This window comes from Micromys minutus, assembly GCF_963924665.1.
Source record: "Micromys minutus genome assembly, chromosome: 10".
Lineage (NCBI taxonomy): Eukaryota > Metazoa > Chordata > Mammalia > Rodentia > Muridae > Micromys > Micromys minutus.
Genome location: NC_137979.1, coordinates 7,539,539 through 7,562,137, shown reverse-complemented (window position 1 = coordinate 7,562,137; position 22,599 = coordinate 7,539,539). Strand labels below are relative to the sequence as shown.

General features: G+C 45.9%; 1 protein-coding gene across 1 annotated transcript; it reads right to left on the bottom strand.

Moving 5' to 3' along the window:
* Positions 1–16,512: 16,512 nt before the first annotated feature.
* HINT1 (histidine triad nucleotide binding protein 1) lies at positions 16,513–20,250 on the bottom strand. The gene is made up of 3 exons (XM_080924100.1): positions 20,054–20,250; positions 17,065–17,169; positions 16,513–16,818 (listed from the first exon to the last, which is right to left on the bottom strand). Exons 1-3 carry the CDS (start codon positions 20,162–20,164, stop codon positions 16,654–16,656), a joined length of 381 nt encoding a protein of 126 aa, XP_080780226.1. The 5' UTR covers positions 20,165–20,250; the 3' UTR covers positions 16,513–16,653.
* Between the last annotated feature and the right edge of the window lie 2,349 nt (positions 20,251–22,599).

Genomic DNA, 22,599 nt, shown 5'->3' with positions numbered 1-22,599 from the left:
GCTGACCTGGACCAAGGTCAACTCCCTATCTAGCCCAGGCCACCAACCATAAACCCCCAGCAATCTTCCTGCCTCAGCCACCCTGAGTCATAGGATCTCAGGCGTGTGCATCCTCACCTAGCTGTCTGCCTCCCGATTGATTAATTTATTCATTTTTTCTTTATCTATCTATCTATATATCTATCTATCTATCTATCTACCTACCTACCTACCTATTTTCTATCTATCTATCTATCTATCTACCTACCTACCTACCTACCTACCTATCTATTTTCTATCTATCTATCTATCTATCTACCTACCTACCTATCTATTTTCTATCTATCTATCTATCTACCTACCTACCTACCTATCTATTTTCTATCTATCTATCTATCTATCTATCTACCTACCTATTTTCTATCTATCTATCTATCTATCTATCTATCTATCTATCTACCTACCTACCTATCTATTTTCTATCTATCTATCTATCTATCTACCTACCTACCTACCTATCTATTTTCTATCTATCTATCTATCTATCTATCTACCTACCTACCTACCTACCTATCTATTTTCTATCTATTTATCTATCTACCTACCTACCTACCTACCTATCTATTTTCTATCTATCTATCTATCTATCTATCCATCCATCTATCTATCTCTCTATCTGTGGTCATTTGAGACAAGGTCTCACTATGTGTCTCTGTATAGAATTTTTTTTAAATTTTATTCTACATGTATGAGTGTTTTGTTTTGTGTATTTCCATGTGCCATGTGTGTGTCCACTGGTGCCCACAGAGGCAAGAAGAGGGCATCAGATCCCAAGGAACTGGAGTTACAGATAGCTGTGGGCTGCCATGTAGATGCTAGGAACTGAACCTAGATCTTCTGTGAGAGCAGCCATTGCTCTAACCCTCTGAACCCTTTCTCCAGCCCCTGCTTTCTGGTGTTTTAGATGTTCTTCTCAGCCAGAGATGTCACTTCGTTGTGGCCCAGGTCAGGAACTCAATCTAAAACAATGACCTTTTATTGTTGATTTTTGGTGCCTCCTCTCCTGTGTCTCTCACCATCTTTCTGTCTTTCATGTCCCTCTGTCCAAGTCAAGGTCCTTAGCTTTGTATGGTGCACACATTGATAACTCAGCACTCTGGAGATTGAGCTGGAAAGATCACCGCAGGCTTGAGGCCAGCCTAGGCTATGTTCTAAGTTCCAGAATAGCCCTTGTATCAAAACAAAACAAACAAATCAAGGCCTGCCCAAAGTCTGGGAGGATCAGAGCCATGGGCCAACAGCGTCACGATTGGATTCTGGCCTCGTTGTCTGCCTTCAGGAATAGTTGCTGCTTCCTGCCTAGGCAGCAGGGACAAATGGCTCAGAGGCAGGATCCCCAGAGGACAGGACCTGCTTTCACATAGGGTCTTGTCTCTCTCCTGGTGCCTTATGGGAAAGTTGGGAAGATGCCTGGGAGTCCAGGCTGGCCCATTGCTGTTCTTTGCTGGTCAGCTCCCTTATACAAACATAAGATATATGAAGGACATGCATGATCCACGCCTGAATCGTGGTTCTCCTGTCTAGTGGTCTCACCATGAGACAAGCATCTTCCCTTGTCTGTAAAAAGGGGGTTTTGTAGTGGCCAAGATGGTACATTACATGGGGGCTGCCATGGTTTGAATCTGGAATGTCCCCCTCAATGGTTTCAAGTTTTGAACACTTAGTCTCTAACTAATGAACTAACGGTGCTATTTGGAGAGGTTCTGGAAGCTTTAGAAAGTAGAGTCTATCTGAGAGAAGTGGATGGCTGGGTATGTCCTGTCTTGCTCTCTGCTTCCTGACTGGCCATAAAGTGAGCAGCTGCTCTCTGCAACATGATGTTCTGCCCAAATGCTTGAGACCTTCGTGACCATGGCCTGACCCTCTGAAACAGTGCGCTAGGATGCTGCCTTCTTGAGCTGTCGTGGAATATGAGAATGACTCCCATAGGCTCATTGTCTTTGAATGTGTGGTTCCCAGCTGGTGGAATGTTGGGAAGGATTAGGTGTGGACTTGGAGGAGGTGTGTCACTGGGGGTGAGCTTTGAGGGTTTAAAACCCATGCCAGGGGCCTGGAGAGATGGCTCAGAGGTTAAGAGCACTGACTGCTCTTCCAGAGGTCTTGAGTTTGATTCCCAGCAACCACATGGTGGCTCACAACCATCTGTGATGGGATCTGAAGTCCTCTTCTGGTGTGTCTGGAGACAGCAATAGTATACTTATATATATAATAAATAAATAAATCTTTAAAACAACAACAACACAACAGGCCTAATATCTATTATTTCTCTCTCTCTTTCCCCCTGGCTAAGATTCACGTTGCCCTAAGTAACATGTCCCTTTTTAGTAGTGCTTTCATGAGAGTTCATTAGTTACAGAGGAAAAAAATAAACCATAAGGCAAGGCTTTACCAAACATTCTAGAGAGGTTCTGGGAATCAAATCCAAGCCCTTTGAAAAAGTAGCCTGGGCAGGGGAGAAGTTTGGGGATATGTATTTGTTTGTGACAGTCTCCCTCTGTAGCCCTGCCTAACCTGATGTTTATTATGTAGACCATGCTAGTCTTGAATTCGCTGTACTCTGCCTGACTCTGCCTCCTAAATGCTGGGTGCTGATTTACAGTTAAGGTAGCAGAGGCATAGAGAGGTTCAGTAAACCTGGCTTCTCAGTGATGGAGATGGGACATGTCCTAGTCAGCGTTAACTGTCAATCAGGGTGACACAGCCTGAGATAACTGACCGGGGAAGGAGCCTCAGTTGAAGAATTTTCCAGATCAAATTAACCTGTAGCCACACCTGGGGTGGGGGGTGTCTTAATCTTTGATGCAGGAGAGCCCAGCCCACAACAGGCAGCACAATCCCTAGGCAGGAGAGCCTGGGTTGTGTAAGAAAGTTGGTTAAACATGAGCCTCAGGGTGAAGCATCAAGCAGCCTTCCTTCTTGATTTCTGCTTCAAGTTCTTGCTTGAGTTCCTGCCCTCACATCACTCAGCATTGGATTATCAACTGAAGTATCAGCCACACAGAGCATTTCTTTTCTTATTTTGCTTTTGGTTAGAATGCTTTGCTGTTGCTGCAGAGTTTGAGACCACTGGGAGAGACCACCTGAACTCTGTCAAGTTTTAATTTTCCAATTTTCATTTAAGCTGCAATTAACCACAGTCTCCTTGGGTGGGTTTGAGACTGCAACTTTTTAAAGACAAAGTCTGTTCCTGGGGTCCTGAGCTTCTGCTGGCACAGGAGAGAACATCCTAGGCCAATTTTTGATATTTTTTTAACAGCATCAGGTTGCCCACAGGGCTGGCTTCAGCCCCCTAAGATGGAGTCCTCAGCTGCTATGTCATAGCAACAGAAAAGTAGAACAGGGTCCCATCTTGGGGAGCTGGCTCCGTGACCTGCCCTCCTAGTCCAGACAATGGAGGAGACAGTAGTTTCTTACCATTAAGGCAAGGGAAGAACCAGACGGAAGACCAGAAGAAGCCAACAGGCAAGGTATTTATACCCTCCTGTTCTATACCCTTTCCCCACCCCACCCTACCCTCCAATGATATGAGCAGTTTATTAAAAAGTGGAGAGCCCTAGGATGTGGCCTTGTGGGAAAGTGCCGAGGTCAGCCTGACCTTATCTCGATCAGTTGCCTCGAGCCTGGAATCTGACTTTTTGGTCCATCCCCCAATCAGCTTAACAGGGCCAGCAGTGACAATGGGGAAGAGTTTGGAGCAGGCATGGGGGGAAGAGAAAGGCTTTCTCCTTAGAAGGTCAGGGTGGAGGATAATAGGAGAACCAAGAAAACTGAAGCTCAGAAAGATCAATCACCTACTCAGAAAGGTCAATCACCCACTCAAAGGTTCCGGGTGCAGGTCCTCTGGAAAGGTCCTTGTCCACTAGAGAAGATGGGGCTGCAGGGAGGGGGATGGGCAGGAGAGCAGAGAGGGAGAGAGGCAAGCACTGTAAAAAGAAGGGAGAAGTGTGGTTCTTGGTGCTCTGCCCAGCAAGAGTCCTGTGCTCAGAGCTGTCCCATCCCAGGAGGCTCACTGGAGAGGGGGAGGGTGTTTATGAAGAGCCTCAGACTCCAGAAGCAGCATGACCTCCTGGCCTGTCCCTGCTGGTTCCTGCCCCGTGACTGCTCCTGGCTATAAACAGCGTGTTTATTAAACCGCAGGAAACTGGCCCCTCCACCACTTGAGCAATTTGAGAGAACAGGAGGTTCCTGGTCAAGAATTTCCAAACTGGGAGGGCTGGCTGCTGGGAGCCTATGGTGCTCAAGGACCTGGCTTGAAAGGGCTTTGGGCAGTGAGCATTCCGCCCACTCCCTCCTCTTCTCTTATAGCCTTGCTCAGGGCTTCCCAAACCCTGGAGGTCTTCAGGAGTCAGAGGTGGCCCCTTGAAGCTTATTACATTGACTTACCTCCTTATTTGGTCTAAGAGCCTCGTTATTAGAGCACTGTGTTGACATGAAATGGAAAGATTTAAAGGCACTTGGAAGGAGGCAGGGAAACATAGCTGTCTGTAAAGTGTTTGCTTTGTAAGCTTCAGGAGCAGAGTTCAATCCCCAGGGCTCTTTGTTGTTTGTTTGTTTTTCTAAGCTGGCTGTGTGGGGGCTTGAAGAGATGTCTCAGAAGTTAAGAACACTTCCTGTTCTTGCTAGGTTCAGTTCCCAGTACAAACAAGGCAACTCAAAACTGTCTCTAATTGCAGCTCCTGGAGATGCCTCAGTGCCCTTGTCTGGGGACTTACGTACTGCATATACTAGCACGCACACAAAACAACAAAATTAAATAAAGTGTTTTTAAAAATGGCTGTGTGGCCCACATCTGCAATCCCAACACTGAAGAGGCGGAGACAGGCAGACCCCTGAGGCTCACTGGCCATCAGTCTAGCCCACTTGAAGAGTTCATTCAGCAAAGCAAGGGAGGGCTGGCAAGACAGCTGAGTGGGCAAAGGCACTTGTTGCTGATCTGATGATCTGAGTTTGATTCCCAACCCATATTTCGAAAGGAGAGAACTGACTCGTGGACATTGCCTTCTGACCTGCATCATGTAGATGGATCAAGGCACTCTCCTCCAAAAAAATATAACCAACTATATAATCGTTTAAAAGGAAAAGATGAACACCTGGAGAGTAACACTTGAGGTTGTCTTCTTTCACACAACTGAGCACAAATGTGCACAACACACAGACACACATGCAGACACACAGACACACACACACACACACACACACACACACACACAGCAGGACCTGATCCTGTCTGGTTCAGCCCATCACTTATTTCTCCCCATAACCAATCACTCAGGACAGACTCACTTAAGAGACAAGTGCATTGTCACCTAGCATGTCTTCTTAATGGCCTTACCCCTATGTATGGCTTTGTGTGACCTCAAGGCATTCATCCATACCAAGTCTCAGCGTTGCATGTCTGTGTGCCTATCCCTGGAGGAGTCCCTAAGATACTGGGATTGACATGAGACCTGGTACCTCTTCTGAACAGTTGAGCTTTGCCAGATCTATGCTGGATGCCCTTTAAGAAATCGCATAAAGGTGCCCCAAGGAACCCGCCGACTTTAAAGGCACATGGTAGACAATGCTATAATGAAAGGCAGACTAACAAAACAAAACCAAAAGAGCGTGAATGAAATGGATTTATTTGATCATAGCTTCACCTGACACAAAGACCGGAGACTCAAGGATGGCTGTGTGTGGTTACTGTGGATACTGGGGCTGCCACTGGGGATGACTCCGTTGGTGTAGTGCCTCGGGGAGACTAGAAGATCCCCAAACAGGAGGACAGAATAAAGATAGGAAGAAATATGGCTTCCTAGCTTCACTTGTGGGTTTTGTAAAGTATTAGTTTCTAAGTTCCCCAAAAGCTCCTGGCTGGGGATTTGACTCAGTTGGTATAGTGAGTGTACAAAGCCCTGGATTTGGTCCCCAGAACCTGATAAAAATGGATGGTGGTACCCGTTTGCACTCAGGAGACAGACCAGCCTGGTCTACATATTGAGTTTCAGGACAACCAGGAATACACAGAGAAACCCTGTCCTGAAAAACCAAACCAAAAAAAAACAAAAAAAAAACAAAAAAAAAATTTACTGATTTTTCAAAAAGTTATTGGAAGCCAGGCACGGTGGCTCGGACCTGTAATCCGCGGCTCAGGGAGCAGAAGCAGTCTAATAGTAAATCCAAGCACGGATTGAGCTGCATAGTAAGACTATTTCAAAGAAGAAAAGGAGTGGGGCTGGGATAAGAGTTGTTTTGGACAGGGATGGCAGATTGCTGGAACTGGAGCGGTAAAATGGGAGGACATGAGAAACCACAGAGGAAAACTCTGTGGAGTGAGTTTCTGGGAAAAGGGGGGGGGGCATGTCTAAACTCGAGAATTAGATGGAAAAATCAGGATATTTACCACTTTGGAAAAGAACAGCACAAATAGCATCTCTAATTCCATGGCAAGTCGTGAGACATGACCTCCCAAGGGCACAGGCATTGCGCCATAATTGAAAGGTGCTGAAAGCCAGCCTCTCTCGGCACCCATCCCACTGGCTGGCCAGTATCTCTACAGGAATGTTGTGGTTCCCCCACCCCACCCCCTACATTCCAGAAACTTCTGGATGCATTTACACTGGCCTAGCTTGAGTCTTGGAATATGCCTCTGATTCTGCCATTCTTTCTACATTCTATCAAACCTCATCTTTTTAAACTATCGTGTGTGTGTGTGTGTGTGTGTGTGTGTGTGTGTGTGCATTTGCCACATCTATGTAGAGATCTGAGTACCACTTGTGGAAGTCAGTTCTTCCTTCCACCAAGGGTGCCACATACTGATCTCAGGTCCTTGGGCTTAGCCAGAAGCACCTTTACCTGACCCATCTTCCCTGCCCACTTTAGTCCCAGAGCTCAGGAGGCAGAAGCAGGTGGACATCTATGTAGTCTTGAAGATAGAAACCCAAAGGCAGGATAGCAGCTCACGAAGGTCTGCATATAACCTTATTTATGTTTTCTTTATTTGTGTTGTTTTGGTTTCATTTGCTTTTTTGTTTTGACAGGAGATCTCTAAAGCACAGGGTGGCTGGGAACCTGTCATCCTCCTGCCTCTGCTTTCCAAGTGCTGGGATTACAAGCCTGTACCACCACGCCTGGCTTCCCTTGCTGGACCTGGTTGGTTGTGGTTTTGTTTTGAGGCAGGGTCTCACCATTATAGTCCTGGCTGACGTGGAACTCAGTAGACCAGGCTGAACCCATAGAAGACTACATAGACGTCCACCTGCTTCTGCCTCCTGAGCTCTGGGACTAAAGGTGTGCACCCCCAAAATGAAACAGCATCTCTTATAGCCCAGGCTAGCCTTGAATTCATACTGCTGCTGAGGATGACCTTGAATTCTTTATCTTCCTGCCTTCGTGTCTCAGGAGCTGGAATAACAGGTGTGTGCCTGGCTGTTCCAGCTGAATCGGACAGAGGTTTCTCTGTACAGAGTGATGTTCTAGAACTTTCTCAGTAGTCAAAGCTGTCCTAGAACTCGAGATCTCCCTGCCTCTGCCTCCAGGGTGTTGGAATTTAAAAGCATGTCCCACCACACCCAGATTCTCTGATGAGAATTAAGATTCATTTATTTCATGTATATTAATTTAACGAGTACACTGTAGTTGTCTTCAGACACACCAGAAGAGGGCATCAGATCCCATTACAGATGGTTGTGAGCCACCATGTGGTTGCTGGGAATTGAACTCAGGACCTCTGGAAGAGCAGTCGGTGATCTTAACTGCTGAGCCATTTCTCCAGCCCCCGATGAGTCTTAAGTAAAGGTTTAGTTGGCTAGTCCCTCGGTGGTCTCTTTTGTGGTTCAGATACCATGTGCAAACTCCCAGCTGCCTGTCTTGCCACTGTGAGTCTCACTCACACCCCCCTGGCTCCCTAACAGGGAGACCTTAGTCACGGGCAGCACCTCTGTCTTCCTTGACAGCTAATGAGATTCGGGGCCCTGGGGAAGCTTGTCCCAGCCACGCCTTTTGGCTTTCGTTGCTTTTATAGTTATCTTTGGCTAGGATTATTTTAACAACCCCCTACCTAGTGCCTCTGTTCCATGACACAATGTGCCAAATTAACCGTTTACAGCACCCAGGATGCCGTTCACTTCAGCTGCAAACAAAGTACAGTGGAATACTTGGGTTTGCCTGGCTCTCCTGCTGGGCTCAGCCTGTGCCACCAGACAGACCTGGGAGTTACTGCTCCTTCAGATTCCTCTCCTACCTGGGCACACTGACCCCTTACCACTTCCCAACACACTCTTATTTCCTGCCTCCTGGGCTATCTATCTCAGAAGTCTGTCCTTGCTCTGTATCCATAGACACAGTCTTCTGTGGGCCCGGGGAATCTAAATTAAGATGTGGGTTCTAGATGGTATATTTAGCTCAGTCAGCTCCATGCCTGCTCAGCATGTACAAAGTTGCCATGTCTTGCCCAATAAGACATGGGCCAAGGGAGGTGCCACATACCTGCAGTTCTAGGACTTGGAAAGTGGAGGCAGGAGGAGTAGAGGTTCCAGGTCATCCTTGGCTATATAAGTCCAAAGCCAGCCTGGGCTACATGAGATCCTATCTCAAAAATGATTCTAGCATTTTGCCACAAGAACTTAGTCATCACCCCTTCCTTTTTGCCTCCTTTTTTCCTTCCGTCCCTCCCTCCCTCCCTATCACTTTTTGTTCCTCCAAGCCTCATGCATGCTAAGCCAGCCCTCTATCACTCAACAGTATCTTCATTTTTGCCCAAACTTTAAACTTGTAGTGCTCCTGCCCCAGCCTTGGTAGCGGGGCTTTAAGCCTCCCAATATGATGTTTCTTTTAAGGTTTTAACTTTTATTCGTGTGTGTGTGTGTGTGTGTGTGTGTGTGTGTGTGTGTGTGTGTGTGTGTGTGTCTGTCTATCTGTCTGATGTTTTGGGGTGTCTGCATGAGGGTACTGAATCCCCTGGAGCTGGGGTTATAGGAGACTGAGCCATAGGACATGGATGCTGAGAACTGAACTGAGAACCTCTAGAAAAGCAGTAAGCACTTCAACCTCTCGCTGGCTTTGGTACACTTTCTTAACCATGCTGACTACCAGCTTTCTTCCCTGTAAAACAGAGCGTGACACTTCCATGTCTACGTAAGAGTTCTCATGAGAAGCACCAAGGAACTCAGCAGTGTCTGTCACCAGTCAAGCACCCCTTAATTTTTGTTACCTTCCCTCTTTGATAACACCGAGCCCAGCATCACCGTTTAAAGGCAGAGTATGTTTCCTGCCTTCCTGGTCCCTTGTTTATTAATTAATTTGTTTGTTTGTTTGTTTATTCTGGTGTGTAGCCACTCATCTATTTGTGGATGAATCTGTCCTCACACCTGATGACGACTGCTGAGGGACAGGAATCTTATTCCTGTATGCTCCAAAGTATCCCTGGTACTGTGCCTAGGACTGAATTAGACACAGGCAGGATGCTGTGAGCTTGACCACTGAGGAGTTAGAAGGCAGCATTACCTCCTCTCCCGGAGTCCTCACCCAACACTTACTCTGCCACCTCCATTTTCTTATCCACATAAAGGAGATAATACTCATTTTTTAAAAATGAGATATCATCCTACTGTGTGGGCCCAGAGGCCAGCAACTCATTGTGTAGACCAGGCTGGCCTCATACACACAGAAATCTGCTTGCCTCTGCCTCTTAAGTGCTGGGATTAAAAGCCTGCAGCCAATCCTTCCCTGTGAGGATGTTACTATTGATGACTGCCCACAGGGTCAGCTGTGCACGCGCATGGACTTCCTTTAAAGTTTAAGAAATCTTAGCATGGTTGCTTGCTGCCTCCTTGTGGATAAAGTCCAAATCATCATGAAATCTTCCCGTAATGACCTAGCACTCATGTAGCTTGGCATTGAAAACAAACCAAGCCTCAAATGAGAATTTGGGCCAAATAGATCGTCTGACTACGGTGAAGTAGATGTCTGTAGCATAATCCCGAGATCTCCTTACAATTGACAACACATTTGTAAAACTAAAAGGTTGGCAGACTGATTTTCACTTTCTTCTTCTATCTTTCTGGTTTCTTGTTGGTGTTTCATTTTTTAGAAAGGGTCTCACTAGGGCTGACCTTGAGCTTGCTATGTAGCCCAGGCTAGTCTTAGGCTTGCAGCATTTCTGCCTCATTTCTTCCTTTTCATATCTTTCTTGGTGTATTTGTCAGGGTTCTCTAGAGGGACAGAACTCATTCTGTGGCTGTGCATGGGTGTGATTTATTGGAATAAATAAATTACCATCTGTGGCCCAGCTAGTCTAACAATAGCTGTCTACCAATGGAAGGTCCAAGAATGTAGTAATTGTTTGGTCCACGAGACTGGATGTCTCAGCTGGTCTTCAGTACCTGAGGAAGTAGTCTCTAATGCCAGTGAAGGAATGAACTTGCCATGGAGAGAAAGCAGGCAAAAGAAAACATCTTCCTTCTTCCATGTTCTTTATATAGACTGCCAGCAAAGGGTGTGGCCCAGATTAAAGGTGGATTTTCCCACCTCAAAAGATCTGGGTTAAAAGTGGCTCCGTCTTCCCACTTTCAGTGGTTTAGTTAAGAAATCCCACACAGGTGTGCCCAGATGCCTGGGTTTAAGTTACTCCAGATGCAGTTAAGGTGACAACCAAGAATAGGTGTCACGTGCAGCTTTGAATGTAACTGTGTATCAGATGATATAGTTGAACTGTTACTTTGCCTAGACCGAAAACTGCTGTGAAGACATCAGGATGAATTACTGTGGAAAGTCAATGGCCACTAAGCCCGATGACCCGAGTTTGGTTCTCAGGACCCATGTGGTAGAAAAACTGACCTCGTGCAGAATGCATGATATAGCATGCACGTGGATGTATACATACACAAAAATGTAATAAAGTGTCTTTTAAGCAGGATGGTGGTAACACACACCTTCAGTCCCAGCACTCAGGAGGCAGAGGCAGGTGGATTTCTGTGAGTTTGAGGCCAACCTGTTCCACAGAATGAGTTCTAGGATACCTAAGGCTACACAGATAAACGCTGTCTCAGAAAAACAAGCAAAAAAACGAACAAAAAATGTGGGGCTTGGAAAGATGCTCAGTGCTAAAGGTAGAGGACGCAGGTCTGGTTTCCAGTACTCACAGAGCAGCTCACAGTCTAGTTCCTGTGGATCTGATGGTTCTTCTGGTCTCTGTGGGCAGTGTTATTCCCTGCCGCCCAAAACTCAACCCTCAGAAACCACAAATCTATTTTCTGTCTTTATGGATATCTTTATGTTCTGGACAGTTTAGTAAATGCATGTTTACATTTAAGATAATATGAATAGAGCATGCTCGTTTTTTATGACTGGCTTCTTCCACTTAGAATCCAAATCTCAACGATTTTGTTCTTTTTATCACTGATAAAATTCTATTGTTGGAGTACACTGTTTCTGATTATTGATCACCTACATGCACTTGTGACATTTCGAAGGGACACAGAGTTAGCTCAGTGGTTAAGAGCACTTGGTGCTCTTCCATTCGACCGGAGTTCAATTCTTATTACCCATGTCTGGCAGCTTACATTTGTAACTCCAGACCCAGGATATTCAATGCCCAATGCCTCTGCAGACTCTCATACACATTTGAGTATATGCAGACAGACAGACACAAATAAATCTTTAAAATTATTTAAATGCATTCATGATTTGTTTCTGCCCTTGGCCATTCTAGGTAATGTTGCTCCAGACTCTCTAGGACAGGAGGCTTTTATGGGACATATGTGTGCTAGTTAGATTTTTGTCACAAGACAAATACTTGATAAAATCAAGTTAAAGATAGATAGACTGGTTATGCTCGCCTTTCAGGATTTTGGTGCACTACTACTTTGGGCTTAAGGTGAGACAGAGAATCAGGGCATCAGGAGAGTGTGGCAGAGGACACCTAGTGGCAGCCAGGAAGTAGAGAACAAATTAAAGGATCCATGCTTCCTCTACCTAGGCCTGCTTTTCCACACTTCCCAATGGTGCCATCCTGAGTCTATCTACGGGGTCAGAGCCAATGGTATCCAGTTGCTTCCTAAATGCCATCAGTTCATGAGTCCATGAGGGGCCTTTCACATCCAAACTTTAACTTCCTCACTTTTACTAAGTATATAGATCAGGGTAGACCTGCTCTATGATTACTCTTGGTTTTGTTTTTTACATTAAAAGGCTTTATTTTCAGGGGAGCAGGAATTTAATCAAACAAGCCAAATTCCATGCTGTCATTCGACTCATTGGACTCCTCTCCTTCTTCTTCTCTTTCTTTCTCCTCCTTTCTTCTCCTCTGCTGCAGCAGGGGTAGAACCAGCGGCCAGAGCTACGGAACTAGGGGCAGCAGAAACAGCCACAGCCCCACCAGCAGGCACACTGGCCAGCTGGCCAACACCCTGAGCAATGACATCTTCAGTGTTTTTCCCATTCAGCTCACTGATGACCTTGTTGAGCCGTCTGCCTTGATGCCTGCACTGTCTAGTATTTTCTTGGTGTCTTTGGCGCTAGGAGAGGAGTTGCCCCTGTGTTCGGCCAGCAGATAAAAGATTTACCAGTTTATCATACTCCCATAAATCTCAGGGGTTAGATGAAGCAACTCCCACCAAGAAAGTTCCTAACACTAGCCTCAGGCCTCCACATGTGTGCATACACATATGAACACATACATGTTACCACAGAAAGTCATGAAAAGGACTCTCTGGTCTGTCCCTCTCTATCTCTCTTCCTCCCTCCCCACTCGGGAGGTCTGTCAGCCAAATTCTCTAGCACAGTTCATTCCAACTATTTGGCTGCCCCCCCTTTCCTGATCAATGTTTTAGCTTTCTAGGAGACTCAATACATTTGTTAATCAAGCAAACAGCACTTGGCAGCACTGAAAACCCAGCATTATATTGGACTTGCAGCCACTGGTGTTTTGCAAAATTTCTTACAAAGGTATACTTTGAATCCTAACAGATTACCTTGGCAGAAGCAGGTGGATCTCTGTGAGTTCGAGGCCAGCTTAGTCTACAGAGTGAGTTCCTGGACAGCCTGAGCTGCACAGAGAAACCCTGTCTCAAAGAAATCACACCTATAATCCCAGCACTTACATGAAGGCAGGCAGACCAGAGATATAAAGTCATCCTCAGCTACATATTAAGTTGAAGGCCAATACCATATGAAATCTTATCTTAAAAAACAAAAGAAGGGCTGGAGAGATGGCTCAGCGGCTAACAGCTCTTCCAGAGGTCCTGATTTCAATTCCCAGCAACCACACAATGGCTTGCAACCACCTGTAATGAGATCCAATGCCCTCTTCTGGTGTGTCTGAAAACAGTTATAGTGGACTCACATAAATAAATTATTTACAAACAAAAACCAAAAGAAGCTAGGTATATGGTACATGCATCTAACCCCTGCACTTGGGAAGTGGAGACGAGGATCAGAAATTCAAGTCATCCTTGGCTATGTAGCAAGTTTATGGCCATCCGGTGCTATAGAAGACCCTGTCACAAAACAATGTCAGCAATATTAGGAACAATAATAAAAGTTGGGTATGGGGTAAATGCCTATAATCCCAACACTTTGGAGTCAGGCAGGATCCAGAATTCAGGGCTAGCCTGGGTTACACAGTGGGAAACAACATAAGGGGACTAGAAAGATGGCTCAGTGGGTTAAAGCACTTGTTGAGTCAGCATAATGTCTGTGTTTAACCCAAGCACTTAAATAAGGCTAGGGTGTCCTCTCGTGTTTGTAACCAGAGCTGTGAATGTTGGAGACAAGCTCTTGGGGCTTTCTGGCCTTAAGCTTACTTAGCTCTAGGTTGAGAGATCCTGTCTTAAGGGATTAAGGCAGAGAGTGATAGAGCAGGGCACATGCCCTCCAACCATATGCACAAATGCCTACACTCCTCTACATAGCCAGACACATATACTACATATATACACATACAACCAGAGTCAGGCCTGTAGTGAATATTTAACATCAACCCACGCAGGCCAGGCATGGTGGGGAACACCTTTAATCCCAGCACTTGGGAGGGAAAGGCTGGTGGATCTGTGAGTTCCAAGACAGCCGGGACTATACAGAGAAACCCCGTCTCAAAAAAGCAGAAGCCTCCATAGTTCTTTATCTCGGCATACCCTTTACATAATCCTGTGGGGGTTGCATTCAGAAACTCCAAGCTATGCCTTTAATTGGCATATCAGTGCACAGATGAGTTACTCCTTTGCTATTTTTCACAAGCTCAGCCTCTGAAACTCCACTCCCTTGATGTCACTGGATTCCCTTCATCCAAACCAGTACAATTAGCCAGTCTCCATTCCTTACCAGGATTCCACTAACTTGTCGGTTACTGTTGTGAAACAATGCTTAGAGGAGAGCTCACAGGTTAATTCAGGGAATACGTAGGAATAGACAAGTCATGCAGAAAAACTGCCAGGGAGCCAGTGTGCAGAAGACTCTGCTGCCACTGACACAGGACCCAGCCTGCACTGTTGTCTTCCCTGGCATTCAGCACTGGACCCAAGGGTTGACAACACAGACATCATTGTGCCTGCCAACTTGAAGCTGCTGCCACGGACACCAGGATGAAGTGTCCACTGTCCTTGTTCCTGTGTCATTAGTTTCAGATTCAAAATCCCAGATAAGTGCATCTGATTGGCAGAGCCTAAGTCAAGGGCTTGCATCCCAGCTGGGCGGGCAGAGCAGGTTCTTACTGGTCTCCTCAGCAGCTTCTTCTGGGGGCAAGGACTCTCCAATAGGAGGGGTGTTCAGAAGCTGCCTGTTCTGTACATTTATGCTGTTCTAAGCAGATGCCTCATAATGTAATGCTCAAGTACAAGCTTGTTTTTGCAGCAAAACTGTTTCTTTCCTAAATTGCAATAAAACACCCTGCCAAGGACGAGAGTTGGCTCGGTGGGAAAGAACACTTGCTACTCTTATAGAGGATCTGGGTTCCCAGCACCCACATGGTAGCTCACAACCAGTTGTAACTCCAGCTCCAGAGGGATCCCAAGCCAGTGTGGTTTGCTCACTAGTTATTAACAGGTCTGTTCTCAGCCCAGGCCTCCCTCTCCAGTGGGCTGTTTGAAGTTCCTCAGCCACAGACGCTGGCTTCCCTCTAAGCAAGTGACATAGCTTGTTCCAGATGCTGTAAAGTGCCATAGACTGAGTGGCTTCTAGTAGCAACTTCTCATAGTTCAGTACCGGGTAAGGGCCCGCTCCTTGGTTCACAGATGGAGCTTTCAGACTTGTCCTCACTTGGCAAAGGAGCTACACAAACCCTTCTCAGGTCAGAATCCAGTTATTTCTCTCTACCACTTAACAAAGGCCCCTTCTCCCTACAACACCATAGCAGAGGTAAGGAATTTGTTGGACATAAATGTTCATGTACAGCAGAAAGCCATCCCGGAGACCACAGTGTAGGCCAGATCACCCTTTAAGACCTAACCTCAGAACTCATACCTTCCTTCCTTCCACCACACTGTCTCACGGACTGGCCCTCATTCTGAATACACAAGAATGTGAAGACCAGAAGAGGATTCCTGTGAGCTATCCTGGAGACTGGCTGCCACATGAGGTGTGTGGGTATCTGTCCCAGGACAACTGAAGAAGGCAGAGGTCCTGGGCAGGAGGACAATGGAGTGTTGGCTACCTGCTGTATTAATGCTGGCCCGGTTCATCAGGACAGGAAATGTTCCTGAAGAAAGCTGACTCAACCCTCATGCTTCAGGCTTCATTCTGAACCATGCCACAGATCCTTCCAAAACTCCACCCCAACATAAACAGAAAGCCAGAAACATGACAGGGGAGAAAAAGACCATGAAAGGCACTTTAAAAGATGCATTATCTATACAAATGTTTTAAATACAACATAAAATGGAAAATGTTACATGCAAATGCCAGTTTCCCTAATGTATCCAGAAACACTGAAGGCCAGGTATAATGGTGCATGCCTATAATCCCAACCCCCAGGAGGCAGAAGGACAATCCCTATGTTTGAGGCCAGCCTGTCTACATAGTGAGTTTCAGGCTAACCAGGGTTAGTTACACTGAACTAATTTGAGGGGGGAAAAGGGTTTGTGTATGAAAGAAGGGAAGTCTCCTGAATTAATAATTTAACCTGAGAGGATATTTCAAATCAAACTTTTGTAATATATTAAAGATCAGTTAGACTGCCCCAGTAGTCAATGCCAGGGTCTTCTTGAAAAGAAAATATAAGGAAGTTGGGTTGTGAACCAATCTCTATTTTTGACACAGGGTCTCACTGTGTAGACCAACCTGGCCTGGACTCCCAGAGATCCACTTGCCTGTCTCCTGAGTACTGGGATTAAAGCTGTGGCTTATCATAGTGGTAGATCCTTTGCCCAGCTTCTTCTGGCCCAAAGTCTGATCTCTAGCAACACACACAGGAGAAACCTCCAAGACTGACAGAAAACTCTATGACTGAGGAATCTACTCTCTGCATTCCACCACAGTTCCAGAGCAGCAAATCCACTCAGAGACATGCAACAATGTTTTTTATTAGGCACAGAATTTTAAATGATCTCTTCAGTTTCTCCATACACAGGCAAAACTATGTGTCCCTTTTAACTTACTGGAGCTTGCCAACTACCTAGAGAAGGACACATTTCCCTAACCTGCTTAACCAGGAGGCCAGTTCATCTGCCGACCCCCGAGGACGTGGAGGTGAATATGATAGACAGACTGTCCCCCATCTGCACCTTCGTTCACCACCATCCGATACCCGCGCTTCAGGCCCAGATCTGCAGCACATTTCTTGCCAACAATCATTAAATGTCCTAGAAGCTGCAAAAGAAAAAAAAATTCTTAAACACAGAAAATATACACTCCTGGCCATTAAATAACAAGCAATCAAACTGGGGGTGATGGAGCCTTTAATCCCAACACTCAGGAGAGGAACAGGCCAGTCTCTGTTGAGTTCCAGGCCAGCCTGGTCCACATAGGAAATCCCAGGACAGGCAGGGATACGCAGAGAGGAAACGAACAAACAAACAAACAACATGTGAAGTATAATGCTAGAAATTTACTTACACTTTCATCATCATCATCTGCTACAGAAATCTGGGATATGTGCTTCTTGGGTATCACCAGAAAGTGTGTTGGTGCTTGAGGGGAAATGTCATGAAAAGCAAGACACTAGGGAAAAAAACAGAAGCGTTAGTGTATCACCCGCTAGGCTAAAGCAGTCAAGTAGTAGGCATTGTCTGAATGGGAGGCACTGAACAGACGCCAAGAAAACAGATGTACATGATGCCTGTGGCCTTGTGGGCCTCTGCATGTAACTTAGTCTTAAGAGAAGATGGGCTTTAAGCAAAGGGTGAGATGGGTGATTTAGACTGAGCGGCCAAGGACAACCACTCTAGATGACCCCATTACAGATGGTTGTGAGCCACCATGTGGTTGCTGGGAATTGAACTCAGGCCCTGTGGAAGAGCAGTCAGTGCTCTAATCACTGAGCCATCTCTCCAGCCCTGAATGTTTTCTTCTAGCTGGGTGTGGCAGTGGTGATGCATACCCTTTAGCACCTGCACTTGGGAGACAGAGGCAGGTGGATCTCTGTGAGCTTGAGGCCAGCCTGTTCTATAGAGTGTGTCCTAGGACAGCCAGGGCTACACAGATCCTTTCTTTTGTAAGAGTTGTCTTAGTGTCTCTTCACAGCCATAAAACAGTTACTAAAACAATGGCTTAACAAAATTTAGTTCCATCAGCCTTACCAGGCTGATCTCATTCAAGTCCTCTGTCTCAAACCACACTGTCCACCGATATTCCTCATACAATGATCCTCTTGTATTCTCCCTCCCTCTCTCTTGCCTTTTAAAAGAATTTATCTATTTATTTATTTTTCCTTCTTTCCAGACAGGGTTTCTCTATGTAGCCTTGGCTGTCCTGGAACTCAATGTACACCAAGCTGGCCTCAAACTTGAGTCCATCCTGCCTCTGCCTCCGAGTGCGGGTGTGCCACCACCATCCAGCTCTTTAAGAGTCTGCCTGCATGTGTGGATGTGCACCATGCTCATACTGAGTGCCCAAGGAGGCCAGAAGAGGATGCTGGATCCCCACTGCCTAAGACAGCCATGAGCCACCTGATGTGGTACTAGGAATCAAACACAGGTCTTAACCAGAGTCATCCCTCCAGTCCCTCTCTTAACCTCAACTTTTGTTTAATTTAAACACTATAAATTCGTCAACTTGAAAAACCTACAAATTCCTTCCGTATTAATAATTTCTTGCACTTTTTGTATATGTGCATGTGTGTGGTCCACACACATGAATGTGGGGCATGCAACCTAAGCATGAAGCCATCTTGTATTACTCCGGACCTTATTACCTAGATGGTGTCTCCCGTTGAACTAGGCTGACTGGTCAGCTGCCAGCAGGCTCCAATACTCTGCCATCAAACTGCTAGTCAAGCACATGCAGCGAGGTCCAGCCTAAACATGGATGCTCAGGATTTGAACTCAGGTCCTAAGCTTTGAGAGTATTCCCTCTTAGCCACTGAACCATCAACTCAGCCTCCGTTTTCATAATTTTGGAAACAAACCCGATTCCCTCCCCACCTCCTACTTTCTCCAGATCAAAGTCCTGATTGTACAACTTCCTGTTTTGTTTCATTTTAACTGTGCAGGTAAAGCCTGTATGGGTGTTTTATCTCATGCTCTCTTCCTAGCAGGACCCAGCCAAACTTGGCTAGGAAGTAATTTTACTTGATACACTCTATAAAATGCTGTGTCATTTAGAGTGCTTCAGCCAGTAATACTCAAGTTCAATCATTATTTCTAAGACCATATATTAAAACAACTGCAAACTATGATTCTGGTTTTTTTTTTTTTTTTTTTTGTTTGTTTGTTTTGCTCTTTAATGTGGGGTCTCCACGTTACCCAGGTTGCGCTTCAACTGATTCTCTGGATGCTGGTTTTGTGTTCAAAGCTTTCTTTCTTTCCTTCCTTCTCTCCAAGTGTTTTGTTTTGCTTTGTTTTTGAGTTAGAGTTTTAGTCCATAATACAGGCTTGCCTGTAACTCCAGGCTCAGTCTTCTGGATGGTGGGATCGGGGTTGCAGGGCATGCTACAAGACTTGCAAACTTTTTAAATGAAATGGGAATTTTTCTAAGACAAAAAGAACTTCCCCAATTAGTGATAAATACAGGCAATTTAAATAAAATTCACCCCAAGGAACTGAATGAAATATGGAATACTATTTCGAGTCTATGTGGACATTACCAGTAGCATTATTGCTTTCTCATACTTCATATTTCTTAAAGTGAACTGAACAAACGCGTACAAAACTTTCTAGTCAATGGACTAAGCTTCCTCTGCTTTATGTGAGGCTGAAAGTCGAAAACTGAACTGCCTAGGGGATAATTTACAAAATTAGTCTTCACTATCGACTGCGATTTCATCTATCAAGGAGGAGGGGGAAAAAGACAACTTTTGATCTTGCACCATAAATGTTTTCTGCGATCAGCATGGCGTGGGCCGCCTACAATCCTAGCATATGGGAGGTGGAGGCAGGGGATCAAGGGTTCAAGGTCCGCCCCTGTTACCTACTCAGCGAGTTTATGGTCAGCCTAGAGTAGTGAAGCCGATCTATTAAAACAAAAAAACCCTAAAGCAATATTTTTTCAAAAGCTTGAAGGGCTAATTCCAGGCAACGTCTGCAGCGGGCACCGGGAGCAGAAGGCCCTGGAATCCCCGGTCACCTCGCAGTGCGGGGACCGCTGCGCGCGGGAGATGGCGGAGATTGCGCCGGGGGCAGGATCGGGTTTCTCGCAGGCCAGATTGACACCCGCGTGGTGGGTGGCGGCGCGGGCTCCGGTGGGCGTCACCCTCCGGGGCCTCCGCCCGCATCACCTCACCGGGGCCGCGACACGCGTCGGGCCGAGAGGCCGATAACGCGTAACCCGAGCGCAGGCACGCGCCGCAGGGCCACGCGGGCGCAGGGCCAGGCCAGCCGGGCCGCGCGTCGCCTCAGGCCCGCGGCTCCTCAGGGAACGCCGGCGTGTCGCCGGGCGGCAAGCCTACCCGGTCGTCCTCGAAGATGATCTTGGCGGGGATTTCTTTGCGGATGATCTTGCCGAAGATCGTGTCGCCACCGGGCTGGGCCACTTGAGCCTTGGCAATCTCGTCAGCCATCGCGGCCGCTCGCTGTCCTTCCCGCGCCGCGGCCACGGTGGGGAGAGGAACCGCGGGAGCGCGCGGGGACTGCCGGCTCGCGCTCGGTCGGCCTGCGCATGCGCACTGGCGCCGGCGCGGCCGCTGCAACCAGCGAAGGAACGAAATGGGCCGGGGAGACGCCCTTGCTTTGCCTCTGCACCCCAGTTCTGGGAGGAGGCTCGCTTTGGTACACTGCTTGCCAAATGGGTGCGGAGTTCTAGGTTTGATCTCTACCGCCTCATAAACCGGGCTTGGTGCTGCACGCCTATAATCTCAGAGTTTGAGAAATGAAGGCAGGAGGACGGAAGTTCGGTCCAACATTGTTTGAGGCCAGCCTGGGATACCAGAGACCCTGTTCCAGAGCACTCTGTTTTCTGTTTCAAGTTGTGCTGATCACGTTTGCTGGCTATGATAACTTATCCTTTTTTTTTTTTTTTTTTTAAGATTTTTATTTTATATGAGTATGAGTATTTTTCCAGAGTGCATCATATCTAGTGCCTCTGATCCCCTGGAACTGGAGTTCCAGATGGTTGTGAGCCATGTGGTTGGAGGGAACTGAAACCTGGTCCTCTGCAAGAGCAACAAGTGCTCTTAACCCTTAATATTTAAACCTTCATTTGTTTGAGGTCTTGGCTAAGAGCCATATGAAGTCTTACATCAGGTGTTTTTTGCTTTGTTTCTTGCTGTGTGTGGCAGCAATTCTCAATCTTAACTACATACTAAAAACCACTTGGGAGTTCTTTAAACATCTCTGGCCACACCCACATCAATTAAGTCCAAGTCTGCAGAGATGAGACCTAGGCAGCATTAATTTGTAAGCCTCTAGGGCCATCTCTCTGAGAGGAATCAATCCGATTCAGCTAAGATGCTCCACCTGGAAGAAACAAAAGTCTTTCTTGGTCCCACCTCCACCCTTCCTCTTTTTTATCTCCTTGGTCCTCTTAAAAAGTGCTTTCTACATATTGAATCTGATGCCTTTGACCTAGCAGGAGGCCCACACAGATCACACAGATACACATATATACACATGATTTAAAAGTTAAAAGGAAAAACTTAAGCCAGATAATAGTGATGCGTGGCTTTAATTCCAGCATTCTAGGGCAGAGGCAGGAAGATCTCTGAGTTCAAGGCCAGTCTGGTCTGAAGAGCAAGTTTCCAGAAATCCTGTCAAATTAATTAATTAAAAGTTAAATAAAAAAAATTGAAAAAGAGAAACAGTATTTTTCTTTGAATTGCCCTGTATGATGATATTTGACTACTTTGTCTCAACAAAATTATTACCCTTATTGAGACAGCGTCTCATGTAGCACAGGGTGGCCTCCAACTTGCTATGTAGCCAAGGATGTCCTTAAGCTCCTGTATTGACAAAATTATTGATAGTGGTTCCTGGCAATCTCTGTGTTCCTTTCTTTGCTATCAGAGGCGTTACTGGTACTTTGCAATCAATCACTGGTAAATAATACCTATATACAAGACATTAGTCATGTTCATTTATTTTCACAACTACAGAAAGGTCATGAATATCATTTGGTCTGGACAGGGGTCCTTTGATTTAGGTTTCTAGTATGTTCCAGATGATACTTTTGGCCCTGATACTGTGCTTTGAGGACCAGTGGTATAATGTGGGAAAAACCTACTTATGCATTTAGAGGCAAAGGAATATTATATCTACAACTTACTCTTTTAACAGCTTTATTTTTTATTTTGGTTTTTCAAGATGTGTGTGTGTGTGTGTGTGTGTGTGTGTGTGTGTGTGTGTGTGTGATCCGACTGCCTCTGCCTCCTGATTTAAAAGCACATACCACTACTGCCACATGCCGAATTCTTTTATCTTTAGATTGCTATGAATTCATTTCCCATAGACATTCATTAGACAGGAAATAGGTTATTGTAAATTACTTTACCAAACTTTGCTGTAGGACTCTAAAATTTTATTGAATACAAAACCACAAGAAGATGGCTCTGGCTGCTCTTCCAGAGGCTCCGAGTTCAATTCCTAGCATCCACATGGTGGCTCACGACCGTCTATAATGGGATCTAATGCCCTCTCCTAGCATGCAGGAATACATGCACACAGAGCACTTGTACCATAAAAAAACAAACAAACAAATGTGATATCATTAGAATATAGATGTGTGATATGTAAATGCTACTTACGATGCCACTGCCCACCTCGGCATTATTAGGACAAATACATATGTGTTCATTATCCATCTTCTGTGGCTGTCATCAGACCATGGCAGTACAGTTCAACAATAGTGACAGGGACCACGGGATTCACGGAGATGAAAAGATCTACTGACTAGCCCTTTGCAGATAAAGTTACCATAACTTAACTTACACTCACATATGGGAGTTCCTGGGACTGACTGAGCACAAGTACAGCCATTGCTGTCACTGACAGCGATGGCTGA